Here is a 14,864-nt window from a genome sequence, read left to right as displayed (position 1 = left end):
GAATGTAAATAAGAAAGCTGAATTGATAGAAATATGGGTCTGTGCTTGTGTGACATTTCTTGGAAAAACACAGTGCCCTAACACAAGTATTGTATTTGGTAATCACTTTCTGTGGCTCCACTTTCACTTCCTTGCTTTGCTCTGAGTCTACAATTTGTGAGCTCTTTGCTGAGGAGAGCTACTGTGTGTCTGTACAATGCCTGCACTGTGAAGCCGTACTGCCAACAGAGATGTTCAGTCTGGTACCTGCTCCGAGTACATTAATAATTTCTCTATGGTTGCATAATGAAGCAGATTACCGCTTGAGATTACTGCTGGTTAGCCACGCAGGCTGCATGTCTCTCTAGTCTTATTTTCCTTCAGAAACACTGCCTCTTTTTAGACCTTCAGCACTGACTCATGGTGCAGTGTATCATGTTTCAATTAGGAAACATGGGATTCAAAAAAAAATATATATGGCAGAAAATAGCTTTTTAAAAAATCATTAGAAATCACCCTCTTCTTCCTGCCTTGAACTTACATCTAACTTCAACACACACACCTACCTTTGCTGTGGATAGGATGATGTCTCCAGCTACAACCCTCATCCCCTGGGGAAAGCACAGACCCCTGAACACCCATGGCAGCCAACTAAAACAAAGCTACCACATATCCAGATGATGACATAAATCCCTAACAGGTAGCATGAGCTGGGAGAACTTGGTCTTTAGAAAAAAACTCTCTCTTTCTTTAGCAACTTTCTGCCTACAAAATACATTAAAGCAAAATTAAAAACCCCAGAGAGCAGAACTTCCCAAAAGACAAGCCACCAGCTTTTCCTAGGGGTAGCTCTATTTCCATTCCAGCAGCATGTTCTCCTGGTAGTACATATGATATAGATGGTATTTAAGAACTCTGTGTAATCACCTCTCAGGACAGTACCTGCCTCTCACATTCTGCACCCCCTGGCTTTGCATTCATCCACAGAGCTACCACCACCACAGAAAAAAAAATAAATGTAAGAGTACCTCGTGCAGAGACAGTGAAGTTATTCCTCCCCTCTGAGGGCAGCAGAATAATTCAGCTCTGTAACACAAGCTAAAGGCCCTTAGGGCTGTTACCAGCTCAGGGCTGAGCCAGGCCAGTTGCAGCTCTTTTAAAGAGCCTCAGGTGTGGCCCAAATGTGGGGACTGAAATGAAAGCAACTGGTTGCCTGTCTCCATGCTATTGCTAAGTGTACTGAACTGCAACTTAAGTTTCACATTCTTTCTCCCACAGCTTTCCCCAGGGAATGGATAATCATTTATTACATACAGTCATTTGTAAGTGCACACATTTTCCATATACGCTAGAGAATGTGCAAAAACAGAACATGATTGTCTTGATCTGTGGCCTTCCCACTCTAGGTACAGAACTGGGCTTTATTCCCTGGGACCCACAAAGAATTACAGGAACTAAGCCATATTTTACAAGCTCCGGGAAACAACAAGAGGTACAAAAGTTGTGCTTTATAGCACTGATGTTTAGAGTGAAAGCTTTGAGGACAGGTATCTTCCATGCCTAAGTGTGTCCTTCATGAAAACATAGAACAATTTTCATTCTCTAGGACTTCCTTGACCTTCGTAGAAACGAGAGCTTGGCCACAGTCATTTTGGCATAGGAGAGAATACATAATATGCTATTACTTTGAATACAATGAGGATCAATCAGATATGCAAGGTCTGAAATGCTGGAAAAGTATCTTTGAGAAAGAGAACACTTGGATGAGACAGGATGGATCAATTACTTACTCTGCTGTCCTGAGTAACACATCTTCCTTTTATTCCTTGGAACATGCTAAAACACACAACATCCACATCTGTTTCCACATCCCTTGATGGGTCTGATACCCATCTGATAGCTCTTCTTTGCTGTCTTCCCTTACAGGAGGATTTACAAATCACTTATGCTTTTCACTGGGGGGGAGACAATACTGTGTCATTAAATGTACTGTGTCCCAAACAGCCTGAATCAGGAAAAGAAAACCTGCCTCTGCAGGATTCTGTTGCTCTTTACACTGAGCTAACCAGCTTGTTGGCATGTGGTGTGCTGAGAAGGGATCCTGGGAAAATCAAAACTGACAGCTGCAGAATGAATATGAATATTAAAATAGGGGCAAGGAGGTCTCTGCTCCAGATGGAGTACAGAGACATGCCTCTGACCTTTTGCTGCTGAACCTGCCTACCCCCTTGAATTGGCAAGCAGCAGCGGCAGCGTTCTGCAGCCCTCTTCTCATATCCCACTGGCTCCCTACTGTAATTTATAGAAAGTCTCCACTTACTGCAACCTGCCAGGCACTCAAGAACAACTTAAATAACAGTAAGAGTTCTGCTGCTGCTGCCAGTTTAGAAGGCAGACAGCATCAGTGGGGATGCAGTAGTGATAACACTCCTGTGGACAGTCAGTAAGAGGCAGGTGCTGAACCGGCTGAGATGTCTTTGCGACTCTGCTAGGCAAAGACTGAATAGTGGTTCCTGTCCACCAGGCTGCCTTTCCATCTATCTCTGCACATGCGATTTATCTTAGCATCCCATTTCCTGCAGTTCCTAAGTAAATGAGTAAATATTCAGTTATGTAAAAGGAATGGGTTTGGCTTGGAGAATCCTGCACAGTGACTCATGCTTCCATGAGTAAATCCAATCCTTTAGAGAGCAAGACAGTCACATGTTCTGCTTAGTCCAGCTACCTCTAGCTACATCTTACAAAAAGACACTTGGGAATTGAAGAATCTTCAGAAAGTGACAATTATTTACACAGGTCTCCATGCATATATTACCCTGGTGAACACTGATAAATAGGTTGTAGAAATACCTAAGTAAAAAATACCCGGAAATAAGAATTGCATCAGCTAGTGCTTCCCCCTGCCCCCACCCCACCCCGCCCACTTGCCACAATGACGGTGCAAAGAAAAAGAGGGAGAGAAGCAGCAGCAGAACTACATCCTTGTACCACCCAATGTGTAACATGTAATGCCGTATGTGCAGCGATACCTGTTAGTGCAAGGCATGGTGAAATTCATCTTTTAGTTTTCAGTTTCCTTGGATCAGTTCAAATTGTTTGACGCAGCTATACTGCTGAAGTTTGTAGAACACAAATAAGGATTTTAGGGAGTGTGAACCAACTTCCTGTATCCTACACAGAGAAGTATCTAAAAATTGCAAGAATTCTGTCTCTGGGAGCTTTTCTGGTGTTGAAGATATAGCAGAGTATGACAATCTTCTGATCTCACACTACTCAGTTTTGTAGCCCAGCCTTCTCTGACTTAGGGAAAGAACCTCCATCATTTCTATTTTGCTTTACAATGCTGAAGTGTTTCATAATAAACTAATTCCTACAGTACCACCACCGGGTTGGTAGATAAGGACCCTGCCCATTTTACAAAGGAGAAATGAAGCCATACAGTTGGAAGGAGTTGTTCAGGCCTCAGATTAAATCAAAGGGAGAGACAAGACTGGTACATGCACAGCTGTGTCCAGTGCCAGGTCTTTCCTGCACACACTGACATCTTATAAAAGAAAAGTCATTGTCAGAGTAAAATCAGGACTGATCATGCTGAGAATAACACTGATGATTTTTAGGAGCAAGTTAGACCTCAAATCTCAGGTGGAGCAGAGAGATTTCACTGACCTTTCTGGGGCTGGTCAGCACCAGCAGTGGCATTGGGTTACTGCCAATCTCTTAGCTAGGCTTTTGCTTATACAGCAAATATGTACAGGTCGTGGTTTGGTGTCCTCATCCACCCCAGCAGCACCATCAGATTGGACTTAATTGTTCAGGAGCAAGGACCTGAGCAAATGGCAAGAAACATAGAAATGAAACGCCACCATGTAAAACCTCTTGCATATTAGCAAAATGGAGAGAAATGTACTAATACTTTCTAAGTGTTTAACTGAAAAAAAGCAAGAGACACACATTGAACTCACCTTGTATAGCTGTCTCTGGACTTTGTGATAAAGGTTTAATCGATATCTCATAGTTTAAACACATTGATTAATGTGAATCTTTTCCTTCTGTTTCTTCTTTGGATTTGATCATCCAAAGCCTGATCAAATGCTACCTGATGTCAGTGGAAAGGCTCTGCCTGTTACTCCTAGAGAGAAAATAGAAACGTTTCCACATTCAGCAACTTCTGTTGCTTTACTTTTCTTGTTTAATCTGTGAAAGCTAACACGGAAAAGAGGACAATCAGACTGAGGAAGGTCCAAGCTTCTCTGGAGAGACCCTGTCACATTTCAAGTATTGCCATCCTTCTATCTACACCACCTTCTGCTACTGCGATGGAAGGCAACAGCAGATAACTAACAGGAAGAGTAGAACTCCTTATGTGTACAAGTGAGGAAAGCTGCCCCATCCCTACAAAGTCAGTCACTTAAAAGAAATCAAAACAAACCCGGCCTCCATCTTCCATGTGCAAGAACAATGCCCTTCACTTGCTCATCCCATTCTGTTTTTGTTGTTACGAGCTTTCTCTGTCAGAAGCTGTCTGAGCAGAAAATCAATGTCAATCATGACAGATGACTGCTCTCCTCCTGAGCATCTACTGCTGCTACTAAGATCACAAATGACACATAAAGGGAAAAATTTGGCATTCACAGCCTTCTTGTTTGAAACCCAGGTGAATTAACACCAGCACATTAAAAGCTGTCACTCATTTTTAATGAAACAAGGCTTCTGATCTGCTCACCATCATTGAGGACATGCTGGGACCAGGATGGTTTTGAAACATCCTACTTTGATTGCATTGGTTTACTCTACTGAAGGCAGGACCTCTGGTATCCAAACAGGCACCAGACAGCTGAGGAGAATCTGATGCTGTAAGTTACCTTTTGTTATAAATAATGGACATTTGGTCTTGGTTCTGTTCTCAGTAACAAGTAGCATGGACACAAGCAAGTGAAGAATTTACTGGAACTTATACCCTGAAAATCATGTTCAATTTTATATGCCTGAGCCACAGAATAAAAGCAATCTTACAATGCTAACATTCTTCTCTTAGAATCGCTGGTCTTGCCATGACAGTAGGAAAATACCATTTGCTCTACACTAGTTATATATTTTTAAATGCCCATTAGTCTACCCAACTGGCCTCATCTTAGAAGCCTCTTATATTCAAAATCTTCAGAAACGATTTTTTTTATAGAGAGAAAACATTTCTTGACCTTTGTTCCTGTCAAGTGCTCAGTTTCTATCCCAGCAGACAAAGGTTAGCACTCAGTGTAGATGCTGTTGTCCAGAACCCCATCTCTGAACGAGAAGTTTAGGCCCATTCATACAAAGCCTCTGTAGGGATGGATTCCTGGGGTGCAGAATTAAACTTCCTAATCCATTCTTGAGACTGTTGATGGAACGAGATGCTCAGCGAACCCAGCGTAATACAGAATGACAGAACTACATTATACGGTTTCCTTTCATTCTGCATTCCTGCAGCATTAGGCCTACTCAGCACCTACCAGCACTTTCCCTTCCATACCACAGCTATTACGGTCCCTCTCCGCCCATACCACACATCTCACAAGCATCACTCAGCGGCAAGGAATAAAGCACATCTGTTTTTTGCAACTGACAGGTCATTATATCTAACCTCCTTTGGTAGAAGGGCTGTTTTTTATAATGAGAACCTGTGGTGGTTCAGTACAGAACCCAAACTGTATTTTTCTGACTTCAATTTCATGCAAATCTCACTTAGGCAATGTTTCAAACATTTTCAGTTATTTTCTTACCTGTGCTTCTTGTTCCTTTTATTTTGCCAATGGACTGTCAAAGAAACAATGAGGCTTTGGGCTACCATTCCCATCAGATCACCATGGCAGAAAGGAATTGCCACTGGGATGGTCAGCGAGAAGGTATTAGCATGCCCTGAACAGCAGCAGTGAATTACTTCACTTGTAAAGCAGAGCTTGGTAGATGAGTACAAGCCTCACACATGATAAGATGCACCCATGTCCACATACTCTGCACTAGTCTAGCACGACTGAGGTCCTTGTTTTAGGCTTGCATGTGCTAGGAATGGGATGAAGTGGTGGAGAGATCAGGACCTTCATGGTAACACACATTCTTCTCAGTTGTAAATCAACTAACAACTAGGTAAAGTGACTTTAGAAGAGAAAGGATATCCCAGACAAGGCAGAACTGGAAAAGCTGGTATAGGTAAAGGAAGACAAAGGGAAGAATTAGAAAGAAAGGCCTTCTGACATAGCAAGATAATCACCTCATAAAGGAATTCAAGTATATCCTAGAAGCCACAAATATTTGCCAGATATTTGTATTGCCAAAAATCAAACAGAGTTAGAACCCAAAAGACAGCTAAGACAAATATCTGAAAGATACCACAGCCACAAGAAAATTTTTTTTTGGGGGGGGGGGCGTGGAAGTGGGGGGAAGAAAAAAAAAGGTATCATTAATAGAAAAGCAGGACAATAACCTGGTTACTCCCACAAGCCTAAATGACTGCTTCCCTGATTTTCACTGAGGATGAACGTGTTAGACCATGGATTAAAGAGAGGATGTCTAAGAGAAGGAGTAGAAGGGAGAAATGGCTACAACACAACAAATGAAGGCAGACACGTGGAGAGCAGAGCAGAGCCTGCTGTGCCCCAGCCGGAGGAACCAGACTGTCTTGATCCCAGAATCCTGAAGCACAGTTAACCACAAATCCAGGTGTGAGGATTTTCAGTAAGCTAACTGACTCGGAGGCGTTACCACAGGCAAGGAGAACAGCGAATATTTCAGTAAGGAGCCATGCTGGAAGCAGTCTGGAACTGTGTGTTTGATGTCTGTGCAGTTCTCCAGGAAAACTCCTGAAGGGAATTTTTACTCCAGACAAAAAAATCAATTAACAAAGGGTTAAAAGGTAGCATGGGTTTATGGAAAAACAGTTTTGTGGGACAAGCCTGTACTGTAGTATAAAATCCAAAGTTCAGACATGCAGAGAATAATAAAACACAGGTTTTGTTCTCTGTTAGTATCCTAGGAAGAAGTGAGTGAAGAGAGGAAGGAGCTGGCTGTACTAAGGAGCCAGCGGGTGACGGGGAGCTGACTGTGGTGTGACTGAAAAACACAAGTACATGTCCACTTGTGGTATTTCCAGTAACGACAGGAAAACATGAATGTTCACGACAGAGGCACCACTGAGAAGGCTGTTTAAAATACTCCGCTGCAGCACCCTCTCTCAAGAGAAAACAATTAAAACTGGAAGAGGCCTGCAGAAAGGACGTCCCGGTGACTGGAGCACGGCTGCTATCACCCAAGACTGCCAGGGTTTAGCTTATGTAACTCGAAAAAAAAAAAATACTGGGAATTTGATAGACAAATATGGGGAAAGGGGAAGTAAACAGCAGAGGAGGATGTCTGGGCCAAATAAAACAAACAGCAATAGACAGAGATGGAAATGAGAAGCGGGTTTCCAGCCGCCGGCCGAGAGGCTCCATCCGGGAGCACGGCGGTGCAATTAGGGGGCCATAAACCCCGAGAGGCGGCGGGAATCAACCTGAGGGAGGACAGACACCAAGCCCCCAAAGCCCCTGTGCCGGCTGCAGGGTTTTGCCGTGCCGTGCACGCAGCCACTCCCGGCTCCCTCAGAGCTTCCCTCAGCGGGGCGGCCGCTGGGGGCCGAAGGGCGGCGGGGCCCGCTGCGGGCCGCCCGTTGCCGCCCCCCCCCTCGCCCCGACGTGTCTGCGGGCACGTCCCCGCCGCCGCGGCCCGCCCGCCTCACGTCAGCCGCCCGGCCCCTACTTAAGGCCCCGCTTTCGGGCCCGCCCCGCCACGACCGCCGCTGCGCTCGGCTGAGGAGACCGGGGGGTAGGTGCCCGGCGCCTGGCTGGGGGGGGGGGGGGGAATAAGGTTGAGGGGGGCCGCGGGGAGGTCCCGGCCGCTGCGGGGGGCTGCGGCTCTGCTCCCTTCTGAGGGAGGGAAGGGGGCACAGCAGGGTGCCGGGGAAGGTTGTGGGAGGCAGGGGCCGCCCGGGGAGATGGAGGTGGGGGGGGGGGGGTTGGCGGGGGTCCGTTCGGTGCCGGTTGCTCGGCCGAGCCCCCCCCAGTCGTGGGGCTGCCGGCACGCCCTGGCCCTCAGCCCGGCGCCGCATGGGCGAGGCACCGCGCCCTGCCCTGCCCTGCCCGGGGGCCTTGTGCAAGCGGCGTGATTGCCGCAGCGCCCGCCCCGAGCTTCCCCTCAGCCGGAGGAAAGGACCTGGGGGATAGGCATGGCTCCAGGCTGCGGCTGAACCACGGCCTTAACACCAAGCTACTAGGAGCTGAACTACAAAGAGCTGAAATGTACCCTCAGCTGCTTCTTGGCTCCTAACCTGCAGATTTCCGTGAAAATACCAAGCTAAAAACACTTAACTAACTCCAAAATGCTTGAGTGTGGGCTCCTCACCAGCCCTGCACGTTGTGCTGCTTCAAGTGCCGGGGGAGCGCTGGGCACGTGCAGGCTGCGCATGCCGTGCTGGCCCACGCTTCAGGAGACATCTTACGGCAGTCTTCGCTTGCAGCTCTTAGTCAGCCTTCCCTAAATGAGTACACTGCTGGCTTCCTGTCCCTCCTGCCTCAACCCCACTTGGTCTTTACCAGCCCTGCCAGCTCTGTCTCGCTGCATGGCCTTTCCTGCACTGCACGAGGTGGTGCCTGTTCAGTGCTAGCTTGAGAATCGAGCTGTGTCTGTGCTTGCATCCATCTGCGAGGCTGCCCCTGCCTTGGGCTCTTCGGGTGAAGCAGAAGCTGGGCAGATGCCAGCACGGCACTGCCTGGGAAAGCAAAGGATCTTGGGGTGAAAGCACATTACTCCCTCCTTGTCAGGGTGTTTCAGCACACCTGTGGCTGGCACAGGTTAGTTAAAACCCATATAACCAGGCTGCTGTACAGCTGGTAGCTTAAAAAAAGTGAGGCTGTGAGGGTTGGTAATGCCACTCAGAGTATCATGTTTCAGGAACACAAGGAACTAGGTATTTCAATGCAGAACTGTACTGTTTCACATGGAAACAAATCCATAAAACATACTTCAAGGATCATAATGCTTTCAAGAAGACTTTGCCAAATTGTTATACAACTGCAGCTCTGGAAAGGCTAGAGGCATAGAGTACCAGTTTTTCAGGGCAGCAGAATGGAGACTGACAGACCATGCTGTACTGGGAAGTAGTAAAATGGCTTCCTTTGGTGAAATGTAACATGGATGATCATTTAAAGCATTCTGCTAATGCTGCTGGAAAGTTATCCAGCTATGTAATCTATACTGCTCAACTCTATAGCAAGCTTAAACAGTGGATTGTCATGATTAATTCAGTTTTTAATTATTTTGTTGTGATTTAGCATCTATTAATAAAGAGTATCTGCTCGATATGAATATCCCAGTGTCAGTGAAACCTCTAAGGAGTGGAGAGATAATCTGTTGCTTTCCTTTCCGCAGTGCACCATGTCTCTCAAGGATCAGCTCATCCACAATGTCCACAAGGACGAGCATGGCCATGCCCACAATAAGATCAGTGTGGTTGGCGTGGGTGCAGTCGGAATGGCTTGTGCCATCAGCATCCTGATGAGGGTAAGTGTCAAGCTGGGGATCAGGCAGCACAGTTTGGACTACTTGAGACCTAAGAAAGGGGGACAAAAAATAATCTGCCTTATTGGACTAATTGAGCTAGCACATGATGAACTTTTGGTTGCACATTACTTGATTTTGGTGCTTGAAATGAAGAAGCTAACTTCAGCAATTTCCTGTCAATAGCTTGTTCTTCTAAACCCAAGTTTTCCTTAGTATCTGACACAACATGCTCTGACTCATTCAATGGTAAATGCAGCTCTGAAATTCCAGATGCCCTATTAAGTAGGAGCCCTTTAACACTCCAAACACTGTCCAAACAGACAAAATAGCTTAATTCTTAGTCTGAAGCAAAGAAGATGGAGTGATGGAATAGTTCTTTGCAGTGGGAGCTGCTAAAAGTGGTCTTAGGTATTCCACAATGCAGAAATAATTGAAAACGATATGATAACACTAGAATTGTTTAACTCTAAAATAGGTAGTCTATGAATAACTACAAAGTTATTCTTCATCGTCCTGCTAAATTGTGCAACTATTCCATGTAGAATGTGGATATGAAGAGTATATAACTAATTCAAAGTGGATATCCCAGGAGACTAACTTAAATACCTGTCTTGGGAGCAAGTAGTGAGAAATGTGAACAGAATTGCTGAAATGGATTCCTGCTTCTAAAAGAATTGTAACTTCACCTTTCAAATTGAGTTCTTTGTTCAGAAATAAACTTACTCTTTAATCCTGGTCTCACACAGGACTTGGCTGATGAACTTGCCCTTGTTGATGTTGTGGAGGACAAGCTGAGAGGAGAGATGCTAGATCTCCAGCATGGCAGCCTCTTCCTTAGAACACCAAAGATTACTTCTGGGAAAGGTAAGTAGTTGGCTCCAATGTACTTATTTGAAAATGGAGATAAGCACATCAAATCTCAAACTTGGTCATCCAAGTCTAGCACTGAGCCTGCTATCCTAATTATAAAGAGGGGAGCTGACTTCATTTCTGTTCCTACAGAAATAGTACTCAGCCGATTCTGCTTCATACACTTTGAAAAGGGCCATCCAACTAGTATGTTCAGTATAGAAAGATGAACTGAAATAATTGTGGACCTCTGAGAATTCTTTCACAGGCAGTTAGCCTCTACGTTACTGCTTACTTGTCGGCAGTAAGAGTGTCAGCTTGCAGTTTAGCAATGGCTTGGCTGGGGCAAGTAGCAGCCATCTCATACCTCAGTAAATACTCAGCTCCAGTGTCCACAGGTGATGAGTTATGAGAGGAGAGCCTTCCTGCTGCTTCTACACAACACTTGCACAGGAGAGTATCCTGACAGCTACCCCATATCTACCTATGGCTGAGGAGTATGGGATACCATTGCCTAAGTTCTGCTTTTTAAGATATTGATTTGCCTTTAAGGTTGCCACCTGTGGCAACAGGCCACACCTTTAAAAAAAATTCTACTTTCTGTAGAAGGAAAGTCTAGAGTAACAATTATCAGTAAAGTGCTAGCAACCTCAAGCTTGAGAATTTTAGGTATCAATGCTAAAAGGAACTGAACTCCTGTCCTGAACCATGCGTACAGGTCATTTGATACAGCCTTTTGTCTGCAGATTACAGTGTGACCGCACACTCCAAGCTGGTCATTGTCACTGCTGGTGCCCGTCAACAGGAAGGAGAAAGCCGCCTTAACTTGGTGCAGCGCAACGTGAATATCTTCAAATTCATCATTCCCAATGTTGTGAAGTACAGTCCTGACTGCAAGCTGCTGATTGTCTCAAACCCAGGTTTGTCTCGTTTTGCCTTGGCCAGAGGATTTGGCTTAGAGAAGAGCGTTTTCTGCAGTAAGGTGGTCATTATATTAACTTGACCAAGCACAGGCTATTGGAAAGTGTTTATGCCGTATAAGCACATAGCAAGAAGTGTCGTCCTCTCCACACACAGCAAGCTGGTTCTCTGCGAAATAAACCAGGTTCCCTCCAATTTGGGTCTTCAGTTGCAAGTGATCTTTAGCAGAAGACACAGTAAGGGGCACTGGTAATTGCATGCATAGTATAAACAGCCTCTTAATTTTGTCCTTATAAACAGTCATTGTGTTAGCCTGCTGCAGGGTCTGGTGATGATCATGACTTCATTCTCTATTCTGCCTAACTAGCATGCAAATAAAAACTCTTAGAGATGAACAAAAGATACCACGCTGGTTATCAAACTGTTCATGACTGGCACTTATCTTCACTTTTTTTTACCTGCAGTGGATATTTTGACCTATGTGGCCTGGAAGATCAGTGGCTTTCCTAAACACCGTGTTATTGGTAGTGGCTGCAACCTGGATTCTGCCCGTTTCCGCCACCTCATGGGAGAAAGACTGGGCATCCATCCCCTGAGCTGCCATGGGTGGATTGTTGGAGAGCATGGAGATTCCAGTGGTAAGGGTGAAATCTGGCTGTTACGTCATTTTTTCTTCCTATACTTTGTTTGCAAGAAACATCATTTGCAAAGTCTACAGCAAAACTTCGCTCAGAAAGCTTTTGCACTGCAGCAGCTTAAGAATGCAAGTCCTGCTTTAAGTCTTCTGCAGCACAGAGTAACCCTAGATGATCTATATTTGACCTGAGTTATGCTGCTTGGAAAAGGTCATTACTGTAACCTAAGGAGGCTAAAAACTTCTATGCTAAGTTGTTCCCATAACGCTCCAAAAAGCAAACTGCAGAACCAAGAGGGTACAGTTCTCTGCAAGGGACTCCCAAAGATCTGCAGTAGATCTACCAGTACTCACTCAGTTATCTTTACTGGCATCACTTGACTACTTGAACTATATTTAGGAATAGAATTACAGAGTCAAGTCTAGATGAGGACAGGAGAGAGCAATGTTCTCCTCTTGTAGCCTGCACTTTCTCTAGCAACAGCAGAGCAGCGCTGTCTGCTTCCTGACATCCAATAGGATGCATTTGGAATCAATTTTTATCTTGAGAAACTGCTGCAAAGTACAGTGTTACTGACAATTTGGTTCATTTTGTTTAGGAGTTTTGCTTTCATAATGGTACATTAAAACCCTGAAATGTCACATACAAAGAACAGTGGTTTTATGCTCTTATCTTCTTAGCTCACAATTTAGATTAAGTGTAGTATGACCTATGAGACCAAAGTCATATCTAAACCTGTAACATGTGCAATAGATTAATTGCTTCACAAGATGAAGAATCTTGCAAACATAATAAAACTTAGTTTTATCCTCTTCAAGTTAACAGTTAAGATAGGAACTAGTTAGATTAATCTCTGTGCAATTCTCAGTACCTGTCTGGAGTGGAGTGAATGTTGCTGGCGTCTCCCTGAAGGCTCTTCATCCAGAGCTGGGAACTGATGCAGACAAGGAACACTGGAAGGAAGTTCATAAGCAGGTGGTGGACAGGTAAATAGAATTTCCCTTGTTTTTTTCTTGAACATGAGGATTAATCATGAACTACAACATCTCTAAACTGCATTATTTTTATCTAGTTTAATAAGTGGCCCAAAACAAATGTCAAGGTACAGAAATAGTACAACTTGGAATAATGTTTTAAGAACTAGTGTAAATCTGGCAGTGCTAATTTTTCATTGTTAGTGAGCTTTAAATAAGGGAAGTGTTTTAGCTTCCAAGCTTCCAATGTTAGTGAGGGGTGTAGTGTGGACTTGCTCATTTCAGTCCTGTCCACTGATTAGTGAAATTTCTGATCTTTCTAGATTAAGGCACCTCCAAAATAACTTTCCTACAAACATTCAGTTGAAGCTACTTGTTTTATAATGAGTAATTTTTTTACTCTGCAGTGCCTATGAGGTCATCAAACTGAAGGGGTACACATCATGGGCTATTGGCCTTTCTGTGGCAGATCTAGCTGAAACTATTATGAAGAACTTAAGAAGAGTGCACCCAATCTCTACAGTTGTTAAGGTGAGCAGCCCTTTTTGCCAACTTTGTCTTAACTGAGAACCGGTAACATTCTAGTTTAATTGAACTTAGTTCAGTTTTCCTCATTAGAACACTCTGCAAAACACATACACAAGGCCTACCCTAACTAACTATTCTTACCTACTTTTCAGGGCATGCATGGAATCAAAGAAGATGTCTTCCTAAGTGTTCCTTGTGTACTGGGTAATAATGGCATCACTGATGTAGTGAAGATGATCCTAAAACCTGAAGAGGAAGAGAAATTAAGGAAGAGCGCAGATACACTCTGGGGAATCCAGAAGGAACTACAGTTTTAAGCCTGTTCAAGCAGTTCAGTGTTTTGCAGCTTAACAGGGTTAGTGGTTTGTCTTAATGTTGCACTTTCCAAGTAGGTCAAATCCTTCAATGTATGTATCTCAACTAGAACACAAAAAATAAAATCTGAACAAAGGAGTTTCCTAAAGGTGGTGTTAGGAAACTATTCTAGGATTTTCCCCATGCTCAGACACCCGTGTTCTTAGCCAGAGAGAACTTAGTCTTGTACAGTGAAGTGGTGACATAAATCCAGCATTCAAAGCAGCACTGCCTAGAAACCCCTTTGCCTTTTCCTCACCTTGTTTAAACCTTGGCTCAGAACAATAAGTAAGTAGCTCTTACACAACATGAAACCAAAGACTATTTTCTTGCAGTTCAAGGATTGTCAACCCAATTGACAAACCTTCTCTGCCAGCTGAATAGCTTGGAGAGTTCACTGTTGGTTGGTCCAAATATATTTTCCTAAAACTGCTTTGGAATTTTTGTGTATACTTTTTTTAGAGAACCTTATTTTTGTGTACTGTATCAGACTAGTTGTAAGTTTATCTCCAAAGCATGTTTAAAAAAGTGTTCCAAGTTTCTGTATGCAACAAGACAGCAACTGTTCACCTGTAGTACCAGCTCCAACACCAAATAAAACATCAACGGTTATGTGTCTCCTCAGTTTTCCTTATATAGCTTTCTCTACATTACAGCTCCACTTAAAATCACTACTGACTTTATCAAATATTTCTTCAGTCACGCTAACTCAAACCTCACCTTTGTAAAAAATTTTGCATATGAAGCTAATCCATTGTCAGTTCCAAATGCTTTGTAAACTTTTAACATCAGACTCCTGAGTTAAGAGTGCAGAAAAAAAGTACTAATAGGAGTACTTAAATGCTTGGGACTTAAACTTGGTTGCCTCATTAGGGCAAAGAAACTGTTGACATTATTGACAATTATCTGAGAAAAGAGATATAACTAAGGAAATGTTTTCCTCATGTGTATGTAAGGGAAGTGTCTCCCCAGATGACTGAGTACATGACATCCATAAAAAGTCAACCTGCTGCCAAGTACAGAAAATTATCTCTGGAATAGCAACCATGTATAG

General features: G+C 44.0%; 1 protein-coding gene and 1 long non-coding RNA gene across 2 annotated transcripts in view; one reads left to right on the top strand and one right to left on the bottom strand.

Moving 5' to 3' along the window:
- LOC137857268 (uncharacterized) overlaps nucleotides 1-6,320 on the bottom strand; it is a 39,523-nt gene extending 33,203 nt beyond the window's left edge. Inside the window, exons 1-3 of the long non-coding RNA XR_011097041.1 lie at nucleotides 5,178-6,320; nucleotides 3,942-4,108; nucleotides 3,646-3,804 (exon numbers count right to left, since the gene is read on the bottom strand). This is a non-coding gene — a long non-coding RNA (uncharacterized lncRNA). The remainder of the gene's footprint in view (nucleotides 1-3,645; nucleotides 3,805-3,941; nucleotides 4,109-5,177) is intronic.
- A 1,341-nt stretch (nucleotides 6,321-7,661) lies between these two features.
- Nucleotides 7,662-14,422, top strand: LOC137857262 (L-lactate dehydrogenase A chain). Its single transcript, XM_068683542.1, has 8 exons — nucleotides 7,662-7,814; nucleotides 9,418-9,549; nucleotides 10,296-10,413; nucleotides 11,145-11,318; nucleotides 11,784-11,957; nucleotides 12,823-12,940; nucleotides 13,336-13,459; nucleotides 13,609-14,422. Exons 2-8 carry the CDS (start codon nucleotides 9,424-9,426, stop codon nucleotides 13,771-13,773), a joined length of 999 nt encoding a protein of 332 aa, XP_068539643.1. The 5' UTR covers nucleotides 7,662-7,814; nucleotides 9,418-9,423; the 3' UTR covers nucleotides 13,774-14,422.
- Nucleotides 14,423-14,864: the final 442 nt, after the last annotated feature.

The sequence above is a fragment of the Anas acuta genome, chromosome 5, assembly GCF_963932015.1.
Source record: "Anas acuta chromosome 5, bAnaAcu1.1, whole genome shotgun sequence".
NCBI classification, from domain to species: domain Eukaryota; kingdom Metazoa; phylum Chordata; class Aves; order Anseriformes; family Anatidae; genus Anas; species Anas acuta.
This window is presented reverse-complemented; position numbering and strand designations above follow the sequence as displayed.